Source organism: Microtus pennsylvanicus, chromosome 1 (genome assembly GCF_037038515.1).
Source record: "Microtus pennsylvanicus isolate mMicPen1 chromosome 1, mMicPen1.hap1, whole genome shotgun sequence".
In the NCBI taxonomy this organism is placed as follows: domain Eukaryota; kingdom Metazoa; phylum Chordata; class Mammalia; order Rodentia; family Cricetidae; genus Microtus; species Microtus pennsylvanicus.
In genome coordinates, this window is record NC_134579.1 from 155,380,140 (window position 1) to 155,398,815 (window position 18,676).

The window sequence follows — 18,676 nt, forward strand, 5'->3', positions numbered from 1 at the left end:
TCGTTTTTATCAATAGCTAAGTAATGTCTTAAGTATTTATACCTTTGTACATGTCTATCACATTTTCATTTACCCGTGATCAGTTTATGGACATCTGGGGTGATTCCATATCCTAGATAATATCACTAAAACACCAATGAACATGATGAACAAATACTCATTGATAAGATGGCCAGTATTTGCAGATCATCTCAGGAGCGGTTATTGTGTATCAGCTTCCTCCGAAATTAAATCCCTCCATCTTGGACAAAACTCCTTAAAACATGGGATATTAAGAAAGGTAAAGATGCAGGATGCTCTATGGGAGGTGGTACATTCAGTACAGTAGAGAAGCTCCCGAAGCTCAGAAATAGAAAACTTCATACCTTCAGAAGTCACAGAAACGGGAAAGATTCATTAGTGCTCTCCTGCCTCAAGCATATCTAATCAGTAAAGACTGCCGATACTGTCAGACAAGCTGTGCTGCTCAGAAGATACTCCGATCAGCCACCAGGCAGACACCAGTTAAGATCCCTGGACCAGACAAGACAAGACAAGCTGCTTGAAGGAGGTAGTGAGTGGATTCAAAGATACTTCCAACCTCCCTTGAGCTACCTCAATAATCCCCAGGTTTCCAGCTTCGTTAGCCATCACCCTCACAGGATGATGCAGCAGTCTTTGAGTCCTTTGTGCTTATATAAGTAACCACTCACCCACAATCTTGTAAGTCACCTCAATAAAACTCACTGGTGCTCTCGACTTTAGAGGTGACGAGCACTCTAAAGAGCAGAAGACTCACTTTGAATTCCCAGAACCCTCACATGGGCACTCAATCTATAACCTCAATTCTAGGGCATCCAAAGCCCTCTTCTGGGTCTGTTAGCACAAGGAACACACATGGCACACAGACATAAATGCAAATAAGAAATGCCTAAAAGAAAACAGGCAGTGGTGGTACACGTCTTTAATCCCAGCACTCGGGAGGCAGAGGCAGGCATATCTCTGTGAGTTTGAGACCAGTCTGGTCTTCAAGAGCTAATGTCAGTACAGTAAGGGCTTTTACAAAGAAAAACCTTGTCTCAAAAACCCAAAGAAAGAGAGAGAGAGAGAGAGAGAGAGAGAGAGAGAGAGAGAGAGAGAGAGAAACAAGCATAAAACTCTTTAGTTCATACAAGTTTGACTTTGTTAGATTCCAGGTTTGGTTTGTCATTGGTTCCTCCTTATCTGTAATAAAAAGATGTGGTCATTGTTTTTACAGGAATAGTGTCACACATCAGTGCTTTGTGCCACACTATAGTTCTTTTCATTTATTCATTTATTGTTGGGGGAGACATTGAACTAATTTCAAAAATTGATTCTCTAGTTCTTACTCCACAGCAGCGTATGAACTCCTTTCCCCCACAGCTATACCAAAATTATTATCATTTCCATTCCTGACGATTGACGTTGAATCTAGGGCAGCATGTAAGATTAACATTTCCTTGATAGGTATAAAATATTTTTTGTTCCTCTTGGTTAAAGATGGTTGCTTAAAAGAAATCCCACACTAGCTCAGAATTGAGAAATAGATGGTTATTTATTTAGGGGCAAACTCACAAATCAGAATCCTCTGCTGGAAAAGACATCAGAAACTGAAATCTGCAACTAAAACAGAGTGGCCGGAAAAGATGGCGCAGACACAGGCTCAGCATCAGCATATGCAATATAAGAGGCCATGCCCCAGTAGGCAGGTAACCACTGTTATGGTTTTGGTCCCTGGTCCCTTTAAGAGGCAAGCCACGCCCACTCCTGGCGACCCCTGACCTCTTGTCACCATCTTGGATTTCTTTCTGTCCCCTCCTGGCACACGCTCCCCCCTCTTCTCTCCTGCTTTCACTTATCTTTCTCCTCTCTCTCTGCCCCCCTTTTACCTTTCCCCTCCATAACCCCCTAAATAAATATTAAATCTCACTCATGTTTTGCCTATCCATGTCTCTGTCTCCTGCCTGCCTGCCATGTGTTCCCCCTGCCAGCTCCGGGGCTTGAGGGGCCCCGCTGCGAGCAGCTCCGAACCTGCCCAGCTCACGGCTGCTCTGTCGGAGACCTGCCAGCATTTTAAAAACCACAAGCTGTAAGACTTCCTACAGCACTTGGTTTTAGTTTGGGTTTTGTTGTTGTTGTTGTTGTTCTCTGTTCATTTGTTTTCTGTTTTGTTTTTTATTTTATCTTGAATTTATTATATAAATATTGTTAAAATATTTCACCTCTTCCTTTCTGTCAGAAACTAGCATCAACAAGGATACCACTGACCAGGGTAGGGGCATGGGGATTAGAAAAGTAAGTAAAGAGAACAATGACATGAGTGAAAATCACAGTCATAGGATAGTCTCGGGAGGGAGTTCCAGTGAATAATGAAATCCACCATCATTTAATTTGCATTTGCTTAAAATACCCTGACCCCAAAAGGCAGGAGTAAGATGTTAACTGCATTAACATGATACAAGGAAGTGAACAGATCAGTTGAAGATTTCAGGCTATGTACTTTTTTTCTTTTCTTTTTTTTCTTTTCTCTTTTGGTTTTTCAAGACAAGGTTTCCCTGGAGCTTTGGGGCATGTTCTGGAACTAGCTTCTAGACCAGGCTGTCCTCAAACTCAGAGATGCTCCTGCCTCTCCCTCCTGAACACTGGGATTAAAGGTGTGCATGTGCCACTACAGTTCAGGGCAGATTACATTCTTATTTAAACATTCTGTTGCCAGAACAAGACAAATAACTCTCACACGCTAGACCAAAACATTCTGTAGGCGAACCACTCCCTGGATGGGTCCATAGTTATCTCCCTAACATAATAGAAACTTAGTTGAATCCTTAGACTATTGTTTGAGGTAGAAACAGTTTTAATTCTTAAAACCTGAAATAACCAGGTCTGGATATTAGCCACATCTATTAACAATAATCTAAAGAAAATAGAACTCATATAAATCAAGGTGGAACCTCTAGTTTCTACCTCAGGAAGAAACAGACAATAACCTTGAAGAAAAAAAGTAAGTTCCAACTCTTTGACCTTTAGTTGGGGTGGAGAGAATACCTCTACGGGCCCTGTTAATGTCCAAAACACCAAGTAACCACACCTTATGTCAGGTGTTAATGTCCAAAACACCAAGTAACCACACCCTATGTCAGGGTGTGTAGCCACAGCTGTTGTCAACAACTTCGAACAACTTCAAACTATCTGACCTTCAGACAAGGTGGAATAGGCTCACATTTTTGGGCCTCCAAACCTTTCCTATAGATAAATTCTCCCATATACTCTCCCTGCTAACTTTCAAATTCATGGCACCTTTTTCATTAAGTGTTATTACGTACAAAGGTGTCTATATGTATACATATATGTTTATAAATATCATATTCAATATATATGCATATCTTCAATGCTAACTATTTGCTTTTGAGTATGTGCTTCCCTGGGGGAGACTCTCCTGCTCCCAGCATCCTCCAGTTGCCTGTAGTTCTTTATGTATGGTTGAAGGCTTGTGAATTTCCCCAATCGCCTTTGGTATGCCCCTTGTTCTTATCTTTACCCAACACGTGTTTGGGAGGTTTGTTGATAAGATTTTATAAACAAAGCTTCTGGCATTGCTAGGTGTGATGGTTATTCTTGGTTGTCAGCTGGTTTACCTCTGGAATGACCTACAATCCCAAAACGGAGGAAAGACCTGTAAGATGATTTTTGCTTATTTTGAAGTGACTGAATCCTCTTATAGTCTAGAACTTTGAGATAGGAAGACAAATGCCATTAATCCAAACTTGAGGCTGAAGGGTGCACACCTTTGATCAAGATTGAGAGGTTGGAAGATAAACCTTTAATCTGGACCACACCTTTTGTTGGAAGCTTATATAATGACATGAAGATAGGAATCATTTTATTCATTGCCTGTTTGTTGTCTCATTTTCTTGCTAGCACAGCCATTGCTTCACTGGCAGTGGAGCCTCTTTCTTTGGAATTCCAGCATATAGTGAAGACCAGCCAAGATATCCAGCCTTATAGTCTAAGCAACGACTAGATTTTGGGACTTACTGCTACAGTCACCCATTGTTGGATGACCTGGATATCATCCTTTAAGTCATCCAATAAATCTCCATTTTATTTATACATATGTGGTTGTATGCATATATATTTACACATATAATATATGTATGTTCATTTTATAAGTGCTGTTACTCTAGAGAACTCTGAGTAGTACACTAGAAGATACAGTCTCACAACAAACTTCCTGATCTTCTGCCTCTTTAATCTTGAGAGCCCCTTTTCAAACATGATTATTGAGCCCGGGCTCTCCATTTTGATGATTTGTTAATTTTTGCAATTGTCTCTGTTGAAAAGAGATGTTTCTTTGATGAGGGGCAAAGATTAAGCTTACTTGTGAGTACAAGAAAAATGTTTAGTTATTTGTTAGGGATTATGACGGTTTAGTAAAAGGAAGTTGTTATCCTCCAAGATTCTTGTCTTCACCAGCAACAGCAGGAAGCTGGATTTCCAGTAACGGTCATGGTGTCTGAAATTTTGTTAAGAGGGTCTTGAGTTCAATGAGAGAGATGTTTTGACCACAGTATGCTTGCCACTAGTACATCCTTAGGGCTATTGTGCCAGGATGAGAGTTGATGTGGTTCATAGACTGTCAGAGACCAGCTCCAAAAAAATACCACTTATCAGGGTAGGAGCATGGGGATTAGAAGAGTTAAGTAAAGGAGAAGACACGGGTAAAAATAAAACAGAAACATAAAGTAGTACTAGGAAAGAGTTCTAATGAATACTGAAATCTCTCTGCATTTAATTTTCCATACTCTTTTATATCCCAAACCAGCAGAGGGAAGAAGGCAAAAGACAGCTTTAACATGATACCAAGGACAACTAAAACAGTTGCTTGCTTCAATACTTGAGGCATCAAGTCATTAGCATTTTGTTGTTTAAGCAGTGAACCCATTCTAGACAAAGTATCCTGAAAACAGCCATTCCCAAGGTCAAACTCCTATTTCAAAAGAAGGAGCAGAAGTATGCTTGAATTTCCTGACCATTGGTCAGGGTGGAGTGGATATACCTATATGAGCTACTGAATGTCAAAAAGATCAAGTAACAACACCCTATGTCAGGGTATTTAGCCAAACTTGTTTCCAGAAACTTTGAACAAGCTAAAGCTTTCTGGACTTCAGACAAGTTGGAAATAGGCTCACATTTTTGGGCCTCCACAGTAGGCATTATAGTTGTCTAAGACTGTTTGTTGACTCCCTCCTTTGGAAGCTTGCATGGTGCTTCTGGTATCATGAAAATTATTCCTCAGGGATCAACTTAATTATTTTGAGATAAGGTCTCTATTTATAGCCATCTGAGATTCACTACGTAGATCTGGCTGGCCTTGAATCGAGTTCCCCTTGCTCATGCCTCCTGAGTGCTGGTTAAATGGCTTGGTTGGCCTTGCCAAACTTTACAGAACTTTATCAGGTTTTTCTCTTTTGTGGTTTTTGGAACCATGGTTCTGCTGTGTTGTGTTTGCTGACCTGGAACTCATTCTGTAGACCAGGCTTATCTTAAACTCACATAGATCTACATGCCTGTGCCTCTGCCTCCTGAGTGCTGGGATTAAAGATGTGTGTCACTATGACCTGTCCTGTTATCATGTCTTGACAATTACCCAAGGTAACTGCACAGTCTACTTGACAGAAGTGTGTGATCAACTGGATCTCCTGTTTATTGAAAGACTTCTCTTACACTAAATTGGAAACTCTAATTGAAATAAAAAACTGTAACATACCAAATTTAAACAACGTGAAATAAATAAGGTAAACATAACTATAAGAAGTAATGAAAATAAAGCAGCTATAAATTGCCACCTTTACACAACCTCATGCCTAGACTGACAGGGTTCTATCAGAACTGCAGAGAAAAACTAACAGCAAAGCTGCTATTCAAAATACTTCTTGACAAGAAAGGAAGACTTCTTGACTCTAAATACTAGGTGATGTTACACCAGATAATGAACTGAGCATCATAGTACCGCTGTATTGTGGAGGTGGAGGTGGGTAGATCTCAGCGAGTTTGACCAGCCTTGACCTCAAAGTGAGTTCCAGACAAACCAGTGCTGTTACACAGAGAAACCCTATCTTGAGAAAAAATGATGAATAAATAGATAGATAAATAAATACGTAAAAACACCAGAAAATGATACAACCGAAAAGAAACTACAGATTCATACATCCATTTTAAAAAAAATTCTGATCACCAGGCAGTGGTGGTGCACGCCTTTAATCCCAGCAGTCAGGAGGCAGAGGCAGATGGATCTCTGAGAGTTTGAGGCCAAACTGGTCTACAAGAGCTAGTTCCAGAGAAGGCTCCAAAGCTAGAGAGAAACCTGTCTCAAAAAAAAAAGAAAAAGGAAGGAAGGAAGAAAAGAAAGAAAGGAAGAAAGGAAGGAAGGAAGGAAGGAAGAAAGAAAGAAAGAAAGAAAGAAAGAAAGAAAGAAAGAAAGAAAGAAAGAAGCTAGTTCCAGTACTGCCAGGGTTACACAAAGAAACTCTGCTGTAAAAATAAAAATCTATTATTAGCTTTTTTATACTCACACACCAATTATGTATATGCTCACATTCTGCATTCTGTTTGTGTTTGTGCATGCACACCTCAAACACTGCCCATTCACACTCCTACCTCTGTACTATCCTGGTCTACAATTCCAACAAATTTCCCTGTTATGTTTCTCTCTATTCATTTTGCTTGGGACCAACTGTGATTAACCAGGGACTTCTGGGAGACTGTGGACTGTGGGTTTGGAGCTGTGTTGGAGTCTGGTGAGTTCAGCAGAGGACTACAGACAGCTAAAGGTTGTGAATCTTTTCCTACAATCCACCCAGAGCCAACATTTGAGAGGTAAAGAGTTGGTCCTGTGAGCCTTTCCCTTTCCTAGACTGATTGTGGTCTAGGGTGAGGTCAATGCAGGTAAATACAGTTGCTGTTGGTTTCTGATTACAACAGCAATCTAGAGAATGGAGTCTAGAGAATGGCATGTCTTAGCCTTTCCTCATCTTTCCCTGATAATTCCCTTTCAACTCCTCTTCCTCAATGTTCCCAGAGACTTTTGTAGGGCTGGTACCAAATACCTTCCTTTTATTATGCTTCAGAGACCGCAATATTCTCTGAATTCACCATTGCATTTTTAAAAAAATTCTATATTTTATCTAAAAAGCACCTTTAGCGTGAGTCACAGAAGCCTAACGTGTGTCTGAGTTACCAAAATCACAAAACCATTATCTAGTGGTGAGAGCAGACGAGCGCAGAATGAGCTCAATCCTGAAGGCTGGGAGTCAAGCCGAGGTTAGGCTGCCTGTCTTTTAACTGAAGGTTTCAGAACTCACAATGGGGGTCAGGTACCTGAGTGCAACGTCTCCCTAGATCCAGTTCTGGCAGCAAGCATGGAAGCTTGTGGGGAGCTGTGCAGAGCGGGTTCAGGGCAGCCTGACAGCTGGAGCTGTGAGGAAGGCGGCCTGAGACGGAGTGGGCGGGACGGTTCAATGGGCGGAGACTCTCTAATAGGAACAGCAGTTGGGAGGGTGCTAGAGTTTATTTGGGTGAGTATAGGTGGAATGATGGACAAGTGGGAGGAGTTAGAGGAGTGACATAAACAGAAGCTGGGAAACTAGTGAGGGAGAGGACCCGGAAGTGGACTGAGGAGCCAAAGCCGGAAGTGCCTAATGCTGCTTCCCTGTTGGTGCTCTGGGCCTTGCACTGTGGGAAGCTGCGTGGTCCGGAACTGGGTGAGGGAGACCCTGGCAGGTATTTCAGGATCTGAAATTTCCGGAGCCTCAGTCGCAGCACAAGGCGTCTTGGGAAAGTGACCGGACAGCAGCGCGGCAACCCTGGAACCTCCCAGGAGGTTCAGAGGAGCCGCGGGGCTGGGACCCAGGAGCGAAGGGACCAGGGGTGCAAGCAGTTTCTCTGCTGCTCATAAGACTCTGAAAGTCGGCTGTGGTGTCTTACCGTCGTCGGTAAATTTTAGGTCACTTAAACTCGAACGATCCTGATATTTTTCAATGATCTGAATGCCAAAATAATCTCATAAAACTGACCTACTAAAATATTTGAATTTATGTGTTTTGTTTGCAAAGACGGTCGGTTCTCTTTGTGTGTTGGAAAGGAAAAAAACTCTTCAAATTTACATTCCTCCACGCCAACTTTCTTGCTAAACCTCTTAGCCATTAAAGAGAATGGCACATAGAACTAGGGATTTTTGACTCACAGAGACTTTTTATATATTGGCTATGAAATGAACGCCAGGATAAGGAATTTAATCCGAAATTATATTATTTTGCGAGTTCCATGGATATGGTTGAAAACATTAACATTTAAAAGAAAACATTTTGTCCATAATTAAATTTTCGTCTGACACTTTGTCATGTAAATAGATTGCTTTTAAAAGAATCTTTGAAAGATTTGGTGACTTACACCATTAATCCCACCTTTGGGAAGGCAGAGGCAGGTGGTTCTCAGTGAGTTTAAGGCCAGCTTAGTCTACCTAATGAGTTCTAGGACAGCCAGAGTATCATGGTGAGACCTGTCTCAAAAAAAGAAATGTGTGTTTTCTACTGAGTTCTTAATGTGCAACTTAGAGCCGGGAAAGGACAGCATGCTATTTTATGTTATAGATCACAGTATTTCCACAGCTAGAAAAGGTGTTATAAGCCACATGGTAGTGGTGGTGGCACAACCATTTAATCCCAGCATTTGGGAGCTGAGAATTCCTTCCCACTCTGGTCCACTGAGAAAGTTTAAGGACAGCTGAATCTACACAGATTAAACCTGTATCAGGATGGAAAAAAAAAAGCAATGAAAAAAATATTATGGTATAACATAATAAAGAAAGCATCTTTCAAATAATTGCAATAACTCATCTATATCAGAAAAAATGTCTAGAGAAATCTTTTGTCTTCCTGGTCAAAGAAAAACATTCTGTCCATGGGCTCAAAATCAAGTTGTTATTTTTTGATTCCTGTGTTTGCTGTGTTTGAGTCCTGAATTCATGTGTGGCTGTATCTGGACCAAACTCACCAAGTAGACCAAGCTGGCCTGGAAAACACAGAGTTCCACCCTCCTCTGTCTCCCTAGTGCTAAGATTAAAGTTGTGCGCTGAAACAACTGTTCAAACTGTTGTTTTTTATTTTGTGGTCAGTTGACAGCCAGTGGTGTGACTGTGAACTTCTCCCAGGAGGAGAGGCAGTGCCTGAACCTGCTCAGGGGGCTTTGTGCAGAGACTTGATGTTGCAGAATTGTATCAGTCTGATTGCTGTGGGTAAGAATTGCTTGCATGCAGTCTCCCTTGCTCCTCCTCAGAGTGCTCTCCTTCAGAGTGTCTTTCTCTTACTCTGAAAGCGCTTGTGCCTTTGAGAGGTGTGAAACTTTCATCATGTTGGGTCTATGTCACTAGAGTATGATATTCTCATCCCAATCTTTCAGTTCCATTTCTGCAGCTGAGATTTGACTGTCCTGTGAGTGGAAGTGGGATTCAAGTCACACTAACTGAAAATGATTCCTAAATGTTTTCAGTATTCTGACCCTGCCTGACAATTGGGGCAACACTTCTAGATTCCTCTCTTCATCTACTGAGCACAGTACTGTGTTAGAAATCCAGGTGCTTCCTGAAGAATCTCTTTCTCATGTGCAGGGTTAACTGATCACCCAGACCTGCTCACCTGTAGGGCAGAACAAAGTCCAGGAAGGTGAAGAGGGATGAGACAGTAGCTCAGGATGGAGGTATTTGGAGGGATTGGTGAAGGGGTGGCTGTTAGTATTCAGATGTACTGGCCTATACTTGGTGTCCTGACAAGCTAGGTCCTCATCTGCAGCCACTACGAGCACCTCCTATGCACATGCACTATGTTCCCTTTTAAAAGGTGGGCCTTGCCCACCTCCCATATCTTTTTTTCTTCTCTCTTTCTCTCTGCCCCTTTTTTTTCTCTCTCTCTTTCTCTCTGTCTCTCTCCCTCTCTCGTTCTTTCTCTTCCTCCACTCTAATCCCCAGGGACCAGTCTCTGCCCCTCTCTCTGTCCCCTTCTCTGCCCCTTGTCTCACTTCTTCCACTAAACCTCCTATGTGAGCACCATTGTGTGGCATTCCTCCTTCCCACTGATTTTTAAATCTATTGTAATTACTGCAAGGGACTCAAGTGAATGTGTGAGTGGGACATGAAATCAATGTGCCACATTCTGTGTCACTAGAAATGATTCTGGAGACGTCCACTGAGAAGGATCTCAGGATTGTCCTATTATAGGCACGAGAACTGGTTCTACAGAAGAACTGAAAATGGAGTCAAGTAAAATTTTATTTGAGTGTGCATGTGAGTGATGCTGTCCTTGTTCATTGACATCATTCATGTCTTCATAACAGTATTAATTCTTTTTCTTTGTAATTATCTTGAACTGCACTTACATCTCCATCAATTTTAAGGTAGAATTTTTCTAGATAAAACAATATGGTTGACAGTGATTTTTCTCTGCAAGCTTCAAATGTCACTCCCTGCTCTCCTGATTTGGGAATCATTGATAAAACACCTGGTCATATTGTGTTTCTTCGGTCTGTTCAAGTGGTCATTTTTCTTTAACCACTTTCAGTATTAACTTTTTCTTTTTGCCTCCTTATATAAAAGTCCAACAAACCATCTATTCATTGTTCCTGAAAGAGAAACTCAAAAAAGAGAAGCAAAAAGAAATGGCTGATTCTCCAGTAAACAGGCCCCAGGTCAGTGCTCATGTCTCACCACCCCCCCCCTCTTTTTTATAGGAATGTTGTTGTTTGAGACATTAGAAGCCTTGAAATTGTGCTTCTGGTTATCTTTTTTAACATTACTATGAAAAACCTTGCAGACAAAGAAGCAGACAATTACACACTGAAAATATCCAGACCCAAAGAGTATGCAACTCAATGTACTTTTATGCAGTTAGTCATTGGAATCAGAACCTCTGCGGCCTCACAAGGGATTTTATATTTTCATTACAGAATATATTTATGTGAACTTGTGAATCATGAAAAAGAAAGAAAAGCTGTGACAAAATTAAACTGGAAAAGAAATTAGCTTTATATCCTTTTTCATAACTTATGTTCACTACCTGAATTTAGTCCTAACTGAACCCTGATAGTTAATGTTCTTTGTTCTCTTCTCTCCGTGTTCTACTGTGCGTACCTGTACACTTTCCATAGACACATACTGTGTCTAGACTATGGCATGTGAGGGGAAATGTGCTTCCTTCCTTCCTTCTGACACTGTATAATATAACTGCACTTAACTGTCGCTTGTAAACTGGGCGGTGGTGGCACATGCTTTTAATCGCAACACTCGGGAGACAGAAGCAGGAGGATCTCTGTGAGTTTGAGGCCACCCTGGTCAACAAGAGCTAGTTTTAGGAGAGGCTCCAAAGCTACAGAGAAACCCTGTCTCCAAAAACAAAAAATAAAATAAAATAAAATGTTAATTGTCACGTGTATAGCAGAATAGGTGTGTGGGATCACGCAGGTTGGTGAAATGAAGAATTAAAGACATGAGAATGAACTTAGCCTCTGTGGCCGCAGGGGGCTTAGTCTTGGTGAACTGAAGCACTTTCCCTTTGCTTCTTGGCCTCTTTATTTTTTCATATATTTCCACTTTCGCTAGTAGATTTTCATATGTCAACAAAAACTGAATGAAGTTTCTGAAAATACAGTGCCAGGTGCAAATACCTGATTGATGAGGTACTTCGGTTTTTCGGGTTTTCTCTAAACCAAGTTTTACATAGGCTTTTTATCCATGGGAACCTCTCAGATAAGATTAACATAAAGTAACAAAAGAAATCTTTAACACAAATGATGGATTAGGGGCTGAGTGAAAACTCTGGAGCTAAGCCAGGTATGGCCCAGTGGGGGCTCATGACCAACAAGGGTTACTTGCTAATCCTCTAAAACCAAATCCTATGCTGTTGCTGTTCTTTCTAATCGAAAAGTCCTTGCCCATCCCAATATCCTCATGGATATTCCCTATGTGTTCTAGGTTTCTGTTTCTTATTTCAAATAAGATTTTTGATCCATTTTAATGGATTTTTTTTTTTTACAAATGAAAGATAAGAATCTAATTTCATTCACCTGCTTGGATCCAGGTGTGCCTACACCATTTGGTGAAAAGGCCATATTATTCTAATTTATCTTTTTTTGTTTGTTTGTTTGTTTTTGCTTGTTTTGTTTTTTTTTGATTTTTCGAGACAGGGTTTCTCTGTGGCTTTGGAGCCTGTCCTGGAACTAGCTCTGTAGACCAGGCTGGTCTCGAACTCACAGAGATCCGCCTGCCTCTGCCTCCCGAGTGCTGGGATTAAAGGCGTGCGCCACCATCGCCCAGCTCTAATTTATCTTTTTGCCTCCATTAGTAAATATTTAGTGGGCATGGCTTTACAGTAGTCTTTCTGGAGCCTCTATAGTATTCTGTTATGATTACACCTGTACACTGTAACTCAATATATCTACATCTCCTGTATAGCACTTTTCTCAATTTTACTCTCCCCCAATTATTTGAGGATAAATATCCCACATGAACTTATGATCTTTAATTTTGAAAATATATCCACTCTAACGCATGAACAAAATATGCATTGAATCCCAATTGCCTTAGAGTATCAAACTATATCTTTATATATTAGTGTGTAGGACTCCTGTGGCATGTAGGCTCCATTGGTGAGGTCTGTCACATTTCCTTGAATCATGGTTATGAAAAGCACATATTGAATCACAAGGAATAGCTGTCACAACATCTTAGCAGTGTGTGGAATTGAAAGAGACATATCTTGATTTTTAATGCTGTGTAAAACTTGGATCCTACTACTAAAAATGTAAGCACACTTAACAGTGCAGAACATGGGTTGATGTTGCCGTGAAATTGATGTTCTTGGGCATAGATTCAGATTGTACTCTACCCGTATTTCTCTTTGGTGTTTAATATCACAACAGTGATGACATGTCCAAGTGTTTGTTGACACCTGATATCTGTTTGTCTCAGGAGAATTGCTGATCACATCACCTACTTGATTAGGATGTTCAGTGGTAGCTTCCTAAAGCTGAGAGATCAGTATATTTTATTCTCTAACCTCTCCGCCACCACACATACACAAAACACAGGATCCCACTATGCAGCCCTTTTTAGTTGGGAGTCATTATGTAGCGTTATGTGGAATTCATCAGGAATTGAGGGCATTGACTAATTGGTGTGCATAACCCATCATATTTGATGCAGAACATTTCCTCATGATTCCTGTGAGAGTCATGGCTCGGCTCCCCTACCATGAACCTGCAGTGTTTTAACGTAGAGATTTAGGAAATGGGCTCTGGTTTGTATTTCTATTTCTGACTCATGACTCAGACAGATTATGTTAACACTTTTTATTTTCACAGAAATAAAGGAAGAATCATGAACACTACTAACCTAAAGTGTGATAGGCAATACAGCATAAGTACTAAAAGGGAGCATGCAGATAACCACAAAATTCAGATACGGTAGCTAACGTTTTCTCCTGAGCCATTCTTTGAGCTCTATTATATTTGCACAGCACTGAACAGTGGCTGTAATTCTCACAGAATTTAGTATAATCATTTTCTCAGGAAATCCATGTCACTTCTGAATGTATCCACAGTTATTATAGTTACATGTACATGCTTAGCTGCTACTCAGAAACTATTTGATGTGGTTTGGGACTTACCCCAATTTTTATAACTCTTTGTGGGTGAAATAGTCCCCAGAACTTCTAAAATTATTTGTTTTAGTTGCCTTATGCCTATCCTTGAGTAAAATTTTAGATTATATCAAATATGGCTGATGTATATTTTTCTATCAGCTTGCCAGTAACTCAGATATTCTGATCAAAGTAATCCCACTTATGTTGTAATGTTAAAATTGACAGTATACATTTGCTGTTACACTCGTTGTTACTGTGGGGGGAAAAACAGCTCTTTACCTATAGATTCAATTGTGAATTCTGTCTTCCATATTCATTCCTTTTCTCTTTAATGGAATGGAGTTGATGGAATTTAAACATGCAAACTGAGCATGTTAGGAATACAATCATGTGGGACTGAAAAATGCACAGGATTGATTCACTGTTGGTACTTTAGCACATTTCCTCATCACCGTTTGCCTTCTGAGACATATATACTGTAATCCATGGGACATAAACACAGCATCCATACCAAGTAGACAACTGTGTCCAGACCTTAAATGTGTGTCTCTTTTCATGGATGTGCTTGGGAAACTACTTTGTCATCTTGATTTCAAAGACTTGGAACATTCATTATAATGTGTGACTATATCAGAAATCATTGCTTTGAGTAATTGTATTCACTCATCTACATCCCTAATTTCCTCAAGTCTCCTTATCTCAAGGAAAGCCTCTTTATGGGATCACTTGGTCAAACTGTACTTTGTGTTTCAGGGTCCATTGACATTCAGGGATGTGACTGTGGACTTCTCCCAGGAAGAGTGGGAATGCCTAGACTCTGCTCAGAGGGCTTTGTACATTGATGTTATGTTGGAGAATTACAGCAGCCTGCTTTTTGTGGGTGAGAGCATTTTTATTATAGAATTCCTAAATCATTCTTTGTATATACTGACCTTTAAACTCTGTTAAGCTGTCCTAGAAACAATGGAAGGCAGGAAAGTTTGGTACTAGAAATAACTTTTCCATGGAATTTGACTCATTTCATTTCCGTGTTAATGGTGCCTTGTAAACCTCACTGTGTTTCCAAAATAAATTCCATATATATTTCCATATATATCTTTTTTTTTTTTTTGGTTTTTCGAGACAGGGTTTCTCTGTAGCTTTGGAGCCTGTCCTGGAACTCCCTTTGTAGACCAGGTTGGCCTCGAACTCACAGAGATCCGCCTGCCTCTGCCTCCCGAGTGCTGGGATTACAGGCGTGCGCCACCACCGCCCGGCCTCCATATATATCTTAAAGCTCCAACTGCATCGTTGTAACTTTCATGGTTTTGTGAGAAAAAGCTCAGGATAGGCGATCTGAAATTTTCCTTAAATATGCTAAAAGATTCTGGCAAGAAATAGCAATTGGAAATTATTTCTAGTTTCTTCTACTTTATGTTCTCTTGATGTACTGAGCACAATATTTTGTTTGATGTCTCTATTCTTTCTAAAAATTCTAGCATGGGTCATTGGCTACCTCACAGATCATGTGGATTATTGTATGCAAGATAGGCCTGGTCACCTGTCCTGAGCAAATGAGATTGCCCTGGAATGTGGAGAGGAGAGAGTAGTCAAAACCAGGGTGGGCTCGTGAATAAGCAGGACAACAGTGATGGCTTCCAGTGAAAGAGAAAGCAAGAGCTGAGAATGCTTTTGCTATATTCAATTCCATTTGAAAGAATGCCTCATCATTGAACTTAGTGGAGTATTCTGGTCCCAAGATGCATCCTGCCTGTTGTAACTGTTACAAGGTATTGTGTCTTATTGCACCTGATTTATGGTGACTTAATATCAGTACAAAATGTAATTTTTTGGTTTTGGTTTTTTTTTTTGGTTTTGTTTTGTTTTAGTTTTTTTTGTATTTCGAGACAGGATTTCTCTAGAACTACCTCTTGTAAATCAGTCTGCCCTCAAACTCACAAAGATCCACCTACCTCTGCCTCCCAAGTGCTGGGGTAAAAGCAAGTGCCATTACCGCCGGGCACAAAATGCATTTTATTTAACTATGCTGATATCAGATTGGAATAATTTTACAAATTATAAGCCTAATGTGAATCCATGAATTAGTATTAGTCTGAAATTGCCTTCCTTGCATGTCTGTCTTCATATTACATATTTTGTCCAGTGGAGAATACACAGACACCCTCTCAGAAGTCGGTGGGCTGAATAGACTTGGAAATAAGCATGTGAAGAAAGTTAGGAAACACAGTAGTATGTGAAGCTAAGACCGGGAAAGATAGAAATAAGCAATAGCTGCCCATTTCAAACCTGCATCAAATGATCTGAGCCTCTGCTGTCTGGCAGAATACTAGCTTTCCATCCATTAATTTGAAAGAATCTAATATATTTCTCTAGGAAGAAAAACCATTTGATATTTTTAAGAAAGACTTTAATATTTAAAGGAATTGGCCCTTCTTAATAGTATTCATCAGCAATCTTCTGAGATGAAATGTTTAACAATAGAGACATGTATTCTTAATATAATCAGTCAATGAGCACCGTCCCACAGCAAATTGCTTATGCCTCACTTTCCTGATCCATCTTCTGCCATTAGACATTTTCGATAAGGATGAGGTATCTGCTATATCTCAGACCCTTGGAGCCTGTCTGTCTGTTTTTGTGAGAATACATTCAATTACGATGGAAGATAAATGTCTAATTAGTTTCTGATTCACTTATCTTTAGAAAGAACTTAGGAAGACAGCCATTTATCAAATGTTTAGTGTTGTATCTAGCCCTATTAATCTGAATTGTATTCATTTTCAGAGAACTGTTGCATATGTGATCCTGTCTATCAACAAGTGAAGACTGAAAAGGAGTCTTCTCAGTGTAATGACCTTGGCAAAATGCTTCATGACCTCTCCACCTGTGCACTTTATAGAACAAGTGAAACTACAGAAAACTCTAACAACTACAGATGCAGTAATCACAGGGATGACTCTGTTGACTCATCAAACCCAGATAGACATGACAGCATGCACACTGGAGAAGAACCTTGCAAATCTAAAGTCTGTGAGAAATCTTTAAATTTGTATCCCAACATTACTCAAGATCAGAGACTCTACACTGCAAGATCAGAACACAGGCAAGGAGAATATGATGACTATTTCACCTCTGCTTACAGTCTCTTGCAACAAAAATTCTCCACTGGAGAGACACCATACCAATCTAGGAAATGTGGGAAATACTTCAGTGCAGCCTCAAGCCTCACTGTACATCAGAGAATACAAACTGGAGAGAAGCCTTACAGATGTGAAGAATGTGACAAATGTTTTACCCGACTTTCAACTCTTAGAGCACATCAGAAAATTCATACTGGAGAGAAACTTTACAAATGTAGGGAATGTGAGAAATCCTTTACCCATAACTCATATCTTAGAACGCATCAGAGAGTCCACACTGGAGAGAGACCTTACAGTTGTAAGGAATGTGGCAAATGTTTTACTACATGCTCGGACCTCAGAAAACATCAGAAAATTCATACTGGAGAGAAAATTCACAAATGCAACGACTGTGACATGTCCTTTCTCCGTATTTCGACTCTTAGAAGACATCAGAGTGTTCACACTGGAGAGAGGCCTCACAAATGTCAGGAATGTAATAAATCCTTTATCGACATGTCACATCTTAGAACACATCAGAGAATTCATACTGGAGAGAGACCATATAGTTGTAAGGAATGTGACAAATCTTTTACTAGGTACTCCCACCTCAAAGCCCATCAGAACATTCATACTAGAGAGAAACAACAAATACAATGACTAGCATACCCTATATCTGTCTTTCAAATCTTAAAACACATCAGAGAGTTGGCACTGGAGAGAAAAATACCGTTCTCATAATGTGTCATAGCATTTTTTTAGGTGTTCTCTGCCTATAAAGCCTAAGAGCATATATAATATGCTACGGGATAATTTTTTGTATACTGTGAAGATGTGTCTTTGCCAAAGTTCCTTCTGATTAGTTTAATAAAGAGCTGAATGACCAGTGGCTAGGTGGGAAAAAATGGGCAGAACTTCTCAGGAGAGAAAGGAACTTGGGATGAATCTGGTGTGGCAGCAAATGCCAAAAAGACATGGGAGACATCAGATGTACAAAATGGAAGAGAGGTAAAGAGCCAGTTGACAAAATGTAGGTTAATAGAAACCTGTTACTTAGGTTATAAGAGCTAGTTGGGAACAAACATAAAGGTCAAGGTTTCATAATTTATAATACGTCATTGTGTCATTGTTTGGGTGCTGTGGGTCCAAAGAAAGTCCAACCAAAAAGACAAACTACAATAAATAGAAACATAGAGATAAGAAACTTGTGAAAACCTGTTATGAAGTTTTAAATCTTAGAAGATATCACCGTGTTTATATTTTAAAAAATTTTACCATAGTAACAGTGTGAATTTTTTTTCACATGTATGGGTGCTTTGTCCAATGTGTAAAGAGTTGCTTTGCTAATCTTTCTCTGCACTCCATGCTTGCCAGTTGCCTGGGAATGCAACAGAGGACATAAGATTCCACGAGGCTGGATTTTCAGATAGTTGTGATCTCTTCAGTGTTTGTTAGGAATCGAACTCCAGTCCTCTAAAAGGGCACCAGGGCTCTTTAAGAACTACCGTGACTCCAGCTCCTGGGAAATGCAATAATAAAGTCACTTATCTTTACGTGTTGTGGTGCCACAAGTCTTTAATCCTGGCATTCAGGGGACAGGCAGGTGGATACCTGTGAGTTCAAGGCCAGCCTAGTGTACACAGCTAGTTCCACAACAGCTAAGGCTGTTACATAGTGAAATCTTTTTTTTTCTTTTTTCTTTCTTTTTTTGATTTTCGAGACAGGGTTTCTCTATAGCTTTTTGGTTCCTATCCTGGAACTAGCTCTTCTAGACCAGGCTGGCCTCAAACTCACAGAGATCAGCCTGCCTCTGCCTCCCAAGTGCTGGGATTAAAGGCAGGCGCCACCACCACCCGGCTCATAGTGAAA

At 40.2% G+C, this 18,676-nt stretch overlaps 2 protein-coding genes across 3 annotated transcripts in view; both read left to right on the forward strand.

The window, feature by feature from the left end:
* Positions 1–17,911, forward strand: part of LOC142837596 (uncharacterized) — a 59,263-nt gene extending 41,352 nt beyond the window's left edge. The window contains 6 exon segments of the mRNA XM_075952761.1: positions 7,651–7,779; positions 9,173–9,292; positions 10,646–10,737; positions 14,442–14,568; positions 16,473–17,456; positions 17,459–17,911. Coding sequence (XP_075808876.1) covers positions 7,651–7,779; positions 9,173–9,292; positions 10,646–10,737; positions 14,442–14,568; positions 16,473–17,456; positions 17,459–17,586 — 1,580 coding nt within the window. The 3' untranslated portion in view covers positions 17,587–17,911.
* LOC142832742 (uncharacterized) overlaps positions 1–18,676 on the forward strand; it is a 196,329-nt gene that overhangs the window by 94,942 nt on the left and 82,711 nt on the right. The gene's annotated exons all lie outside the window — the stretch shown is intronic.